Source organism: Pteropus alecto, unplaced genomic scaffold (assembly GCF_000325575.1).
Source record: "Pteropus alecto unplaced genomic scaffold, ASM32557v1 scaffold202, whole genome shotgun sequence".
Lineage (NCBI taxonomy): Eukaryota > Metazoa > Chordata > Mammalia > Chiroptera > Pteropodidae > Pteropus > Pteropus alecto.
In genome coordinates this window covers 2,846,312-2,852,897 of record NW_006432451.1, presented here as the reverse complement: position 1 = coordinate 2,852,897, position 6,586 = coordinate 2,846,312, and the positions used below count along the sequence as shown (strand labels likewise).

Here is a 6,586-nt window from a genome sequence, read left to right as displayed (position 1 = left end):
GGCTTAGCGCGGACCTTCCTTCCTCTTCTGGTCAGGGAAGTCTTTTTCTGACTGCTCACTCCACCCCACCCCCACCACCTCTCCTCCTCAGGATGCCTGCTGGTTCCTTGGGTGCCTGCCCCTGCTGCCAGCTGCCCGACAGGTGGCTGTCACAGCCTTAAATTATAAAATGAGTGTGAGGAACCTTGAGATTTGTCCACCTGTCCTTCACCTCAGATGGTCGTGGAACCTGCTCCCCAGGAAAATGCATCTTTACTTAGAGGTGGGCTAAGGCTTATGGCTAGGCTTGGTCACGCAGTGTCCTCCTGGGCCCTGTCTTTTCTGGCCTGGGTCTGCACCCATGCTTGTTCCAGAGCCCCAGCACTGCCCAGCTCATCTGGTTGCCACTCAGGTGAGAGTTGGCAGCCTGGGCAGATTTGTCTGTGGCTTACCTCAGCATGTACCACGGCCTCTTCCTGCCTGGCCTCCCTAGGGAGCCTGAGGTCTCCACTCCTTCTTGGTGCCTGTGGCAAAAGAGAAGAATTTGGTGAGGAGCCTTGAAAAGCTGAGTTGACACCCTTAAGTGGCCACCAACTATCAGTTCAGGAGGGCCCTCATGTTCTCTTTTCTGTTCTCAGGGGTCTAATGTGATGGAAGAGCAAGACCTGCGGGAGATTGGCATCAGCGACCCACAGCACCGGCGGAAGCTGCTCCAGGCCGCACGGTCCCTGCCCAAGGTGACTGCCCACAGCTCTGAAACCTTTGCCAGAGCCAGGGACGTCTCCCTACCACCACCTGGACCCAGAACAGGGAAGGAGGTTGGCCCTAAGGGCATGCAGATCACTGTGGGGTGTCTGCCTCTCATCCTGGGGGAGTCCTCTTCTTTGCCAAGTTCTGAGGGCCCAGAGAGTCAATAGAGCACTAGGAACAGTGAGGACCTGGTGCCCACAGCTTTGGCCTGTCACCTAGAGCTCCGCTAGGGTCTCTCCTGAATCACTTGAGAGTAGGCCAGCCTGTGCTGACCCCCGACATCTTTCCCTGGGGAGCCAGGGGCTGATAGAGCTGAGCTTCTCCTCAACTGTGCTGGCACTGAGCCCAGTGTCCCCTTGTTACTTCCACTTGCAAAACTCAGGAAGCACAAACAAATCCCAACAGTGAGGTTAATGCCTGCTTCATGGACACACACTGTTTTCTTGTCCCACCGGGAACATGACCTCGTCAGAGCACAGTTGAGGCCTTCTGCAAGCATTCCTCCCTATCTAGCCTTACTTAATGGGGCCATGTTCTTCAGATCCAGGGTGCTCTGGTGCTCTGCAAATGGAGAACCTGAGACCGGATCCGTGGTAGAAAGGGCCGTGTGAAAGCAGGGAACTCAGGGTCCTCACTGTGCCAAGGACCCAGGCCTACAGGGCCCCTCCTTGGCCCTCAGGAGTTGTCCTATACCTGCCCCAGCTTCAGTCTCCGGTGTAGTCTGTGTAAGCTGGCCTGGGTCTCCGTGGTCCGCAGGGTCCTCGTCCCATGAATGCTGAGATGTCAGCCCTGCCTCCCCTCCTTGCCCTACAGGTGAAGGCCCTGGGCTGTGATGGGAACAGCCCCCCATCGGTGCCCTCCTGGCTGGACTCCCTGGGGCTGCAGGACTACGTCCATTCCTTCCTGTCTAGTGGCTACAGCTCCATCGACACTGTGAAGAACCTCTGGGAACTGGAGCTTGTCAACGTGAGTGCAGCCTCTGCTCAGGCCTGGCCTGGCTGCTCCTGAGGTTTGAGCTTCCCTAGGCTGCCTGCCAGCCTGGCCTGTGAGGGCGAGGTGTGAGGCTGACGGGAGCTTTGGGCCCAGTAACCACCTGATGGCTCCTCTCCCCGCCCTGCCCAGGTCCTAAAGGTTCACCTGCTCGGCCATCGCAAGCGCATCATTGCCTCCCTCGCTGACAGGCCCTATGAGGAGCCGCCTCAGAAACCACCAAGGTTTTCCCAGCTGAGAGTGAGTTGGGGAGGGATGGAAAGGAATATGTGTGTGTTCTTTGTATTGTTAGGAATTAAAGAGAATTCTTTTGGAATTCTTCACAGACCGCGTGACCTCTATGATAGAGGAGCAGGTGATTCCTCTTCTCTCATTGTCAGGGCCAAGTCTGCCCCTGGGCCCAGGTCAAAGGGTAGGGACAGTTGTTTGAGCTGGCTATTTATCAGTTATATGTCTCCCCTCTACATCAGAGAAGCTTGAGAGGGACTATAATAAAGAGTCCAGTTTCAATATAAGTAGGAAGTACAGCATTGAGAAATGGCAGGAAGACAAACATCCAAATCCCAGAGGGCTAGATGCTGTGTCTGAGTGTGAAAGTCAGCAGTCCTCAGGGTGGCATAGTCGGAGGGGCAACCAAGGGTGGGAGGAGCCCCTCTTTCAAGCAGTCTGACATGAGACACAAAGTTTAGACCTGGGCCCCCCAAGTCTTCTGAAGAAAAATTCCTGCGGCAGGGTGGGTGTGAGAGCTCATGATTTTAAAAACCTCACAAATGCTTTGTTGCTCAAGACAGGGAATCCCTGACTGCAAAAGCGGTTTAGACTTGCATGCCCGAGGCCCGGGATGACTGTCTCCCCAAACCTTCAAGGCCGAATTGCTGACGGTTGGGGATGAGCCCTTCACCAGCACTGGGCTCCAAGCTCCTCAACCCATTTACGGCAGCCTCGGAGAGAAAGTGCTGTTTTATCCTACACATGAGAAAGCTGAGGCAGCCTGGTTCTGAGAACCAGATACACAGCCGACATTCAAATAGGAAAACTGAGACTGATACCTGTTCTCTGTGAGGCAGGGCCTCGGGGTGCAAACTGGTAGTGCTATGTGTTTTCTTAAGAAAGAGCTTTGGATTTTGTCACATGCCCCAGAGATCCACGATGGACTGTGACAGATAATTTTATCTTTGATAAATTGGAAAGTACTTCCTATCCCTTTTCCTATATGGCTCCAGACCAAGGGGTATGAACATGGGGTGCTCATGGTGGCTGCTCACCTGCAGGACTGGGCTGTCAGGGCTTCCTGGCTCCAGCAAGAATTTGGTTGCTTTGACTGTGCCCAGGCTGGGCCCAGCAGCCTGTTTCCTCACAGACTCTGGCCCAGCGAGCCATTCGTCTGGTACCTCCTTGGGTTGGCCCCTGTTGTTTGTTTGTGCTGCCCATGCCAGGCCCTAACCAGCATGGACTGGCTGACACCTCCAGCCCAGAGACTGGCCTGATGGGTTCTGAGATTCACCTGGATTTCTCCCTGCTTCAGTGCCAAGACTTGCTCTCCCAGACGTCGTCCCCACTGAGCCAGAATGACTCCTGCACTGCACGGTCCGCTGACCTGCTGCTGCCTCCTGGGGACACAGGCAGAAGGCGGCATGACAGTCTTCACGACCCTGCGGCACCCTCTCGAGCAGAGCGCTTCAGAATCCAGGTAGGGCAGGAAGTGGGGGTGCTGCAGACAGGGGTCCCCTCCTTCCTCTAGGCAAGACAGGGCCTCCTAGCCCCAGCCTCTGTGCCCAGGCACTGTTGGGCTGGCATTGAGAGCAGGTGATAGATACCAGTCTCCTCCCAGCATTCATCACCCTGCTGCCTGTCAGGCTTCTCACCCTTAAGCCTCCAGGTGCTGCGACTCTATGATGCACTTCAGCTGTCACTGCTAGGGCTTCGCTGTATCTTATGTGACCTGGACTTTCCTCCTCAGAAGTCCATCCCCTCAGGCCACCATCCCTCAGCTTCTCTCTCTCTCAGCCCTTCTTGGCCCTTAGGCTCTTACCCTGCCCATTCCCCGGAACTTTCTCTCCCCTCCTCAACTCCATACCTGCTATTTCACCTGCCCAGCAAAACTGCAGCTCAGATCAGACTGAGTTCTTCCTGCTGTTTTGTAGCCCAGTGGTGGGTGCAGCTGCCAGTTTCACACATTCAGCTGTGCCACTCGCCGTCACAGACTCACCAGCCTCTGCTGGGCCCAAGAGCCACCCCACAGCCCATGTCATTGCACGTTGGGAGCTTGCCCTTGATTGGCAGGTGTCCCTCATTGCCTTCAGGGTGAACTTTAGCTTCACTCATTCTCTCTTGACTCACACCTCTCATTTCTGGCCTCTAGGCATTTCCCTGCCTTTCCATAAGTATGACCATGAATTTTTACAAGATTTAAAAAGCATGCTGTCCAGTAGTTCCAGCTGTTCTATATGGAGAGACTTTGCACATTGCTGGGAATGGAAGTCATAAATATTTCCTGAATCGTGTCCCTCCTCCCCTTTCCTTATACTAGTGCCTGGGAAGGGACTCCATCATCTCACATCAGAACCCCAGTGGTCTCCTACCCCACCCCCACCCCATCCCAGCTGCTGCCATGACCATCTGTAAAATACACCCTGGCCATGAAAACCTCAGTGACCTCCCCACTCCAGGATCAGGTCCCGGGGCCTCGATCGAGAAGCGAGGCTTCCAGGAATCTGGCCCCTGCTCCCACCCTTCGTGCGCCCCCACACGGATCGATTTCCTCTCTGGTCTTAGTCATTTCCCGTCTCGTTGAAGACTCACCTCAGACACCACAGAACCTTCTTGACTGAGCCTGCCTTCAGTGGCTTAGGTCTCTGCTTCTCTTCCTTTTCCCTGGTGTAGATAGGACTCAACTCCACCACAGTGCCTTCGAATGGCTTGTCTGCCCCTTGCCATTGCCACCCAGCCTTTGACCTTGAAGTGGCCTGCTTTTCTTTCCTCCCGGGTATGCTGGGGCCGGGCAGGGAGCGCGTGAGCTCCTCTGGAGCATCAAGCAGACCTGTGACCCATGTGTTATGCAGGAAGAACACCGTGAGGCCAAGCTCACCCTCCGGCCCCCCAGCCTTGCTGCCCCCTATGCCCCTGTGCAGAGCTGGCAGCACCAGCCAGAGAAACTCATCTTCGAGTCCTGCGGTTATGAAGCCAACGTGAGTTGCTCCTGTCCGCCCAGACCAGCTAGACACCCTACTTCCTGCCCGCTCCCCACTAACCAGGCTCAGGCCTCCAGTGCTGTTCACTGCTGCCCAGATGTTCCCAGCACCTAGGGGGAAGCGTGGCCTCCCCAGCTGGCATGGGAAAAGGGAATCTTGGGAGAGGGAATCATCTGACTGGTCCCAAACTGGTTGGGTCACCCCTGCATGATAATGTAGGACTGCCTAAGCCCAGCCATTGCTCACTCCCACAGTATCTGGGCTCCATGTTGATCAAAGATCTTCGAGGGACAGAATCCACACAAGACGCCTGTGCCAAGATGCGGGTGGGTTATCTTTGTGGGGTAAAGCATTGGCGGGGGGGCTGGCTATGATGGAAGGTAGCAAGCAAGTGGGGGTACCAGCTGCAGCAACCTGGGCCCTATGTAAAAATGGGAGTGGAGGAGGCTGGGGTATCCAGGGGGCTTAGCCCAGAGAAGGGACATTCACAGGACTACCCGTCATTCCCTATAGAAGTCCACTGAGCACATGAAGAAGATCCCTACCATCATCCTGTCTATCACGTACAAAGGTGTCAAGTTCATCGATGCCTCCAACAAGGTAGGCTTCTCACAGGCACTGTTGGCGGGAAATGACCCACCCTTCTTCCCATTCCTCATCCCCCACCCGCTGGGTGTCTTCCCTAGAGTGTCCCCAGCCCCTTTTATTCCTCTCCATTCTCACCCTAGTCCAGGTGCTTGTTTCTCACGTAACCACATATCCTGATCCTGGGGTTGCACCCTAGTGACCCACACTGCTGCTTTTCCTCAGCATGAGTTCCACTGCCCCACTAACCTCCTCATCAGCCTTCAGTTTTGTGAGTCCCTGAATGAGCAAAGGACTCCCCCAGGCCCCATGCTTGGCACCCCACCCTCCTGATACCCTTCCTTCCTCACCTCCACCCTGGAAGGCAGAAGGGGCTGGAGAGCTGGTGGTTGGATGTCAGCATTTCACTCCCCAGTTGCCGTGAAGGTAGAGACCCCAAACCTAAATAGAGCAAGATTAGACACTGCTCCCCACACTCACCAAAAAAAATAAGAGGAAGTGGCATTTGCCTAACACCCTAGGCGGGAACAGAGAGGTGGCGATGGTCAGAGGGCTGAAGCAGACCCTGCTTTCCCCGGCAGAACGTCATCGCGGAGCATGAGATCCGGAACATTTCCTGTGCAGCCCAGGACCCCGAGGACCTCTGTACCTTTGCCTACATCACCAAGGACCTGCAGACCAGCCACCACTATTGCCATGTTTTCAGCACGGTGGATGTAGTGAGTAGAGTCCTGCTGCTGGGCACAGCTGGAAGGGGCCTGAATCGAGGTGGCCTCAGTGCAGTACTGCCCTGACGCCTGATTGATACTAGCAAATGTTTGGTTCATGAATGTAGCCCCAGCAGCCATCCAGTGCATCTCATTCATGCACAATGAGACTGAAGCACAGAGGACAAGGGACTTGTCCAGGGTTCTAGTGACAGGTTTTCCTGCTTCTAGCGAGTGTATGTCAGTGACTATTTTTGTTTCCCCTAGGCTATTTGTCAATTCCCCAACCTTCTAGCAGGGCAGTCTCCCTCAAATGCCCTCTGCTTCCCTCCCGGGGGCAGTGGAGTCTTCCTGGCAGTAGGTTTTCTTCCCCCAGATTCCTGC

General features: G+C 55.2%; 1 protein-coding gene across 6 annotated transcripts in view; it reads left to right on the top strand.

The window, feature by feature from the left end:
• Positions 1–6,586, top strand: part of ANKS1A (ankyrin repeat and sterile alpha motif domain containing 1A) — a 175,762-nt gene that overhangs the window by 162,262 nt on the left and 6,914 nt on the right. For all 6 annotated transcript variants that reach the window (XM_006907348.3, XM_015585905.2, XM_006907347.3 and 3 more), the window contains 8 exons: positions 618–716; positions 1,543–1,695; positions 1,852–1,959; positions 3,245–3,409; positions 4,782–4,907; positions 5,165–5,236; positions 5,424–5,510; positions 6,077–6,214. In XM_006907348.3, the coding sequence (XP_006907410.1) occupies positions 618–716; positions 1,543–1,695; positions 1,852–1,959; positions 3,245–3,409; positions 4,782–4,907; positions 5,165–5,236; positions 5,424–5,510; positions 6,077–6,214 (948 nt within the window). The remainder of the gene's footprint in view (positions 1–617; positions 717–1,542; positions 1,696–1,851; positions 1,960–3,244; positions 3,410–4,781; positions 4,908–5,164; positions 5,237–5,423; positions 5,511–6,076; positions 6,215–6,586) is intronic.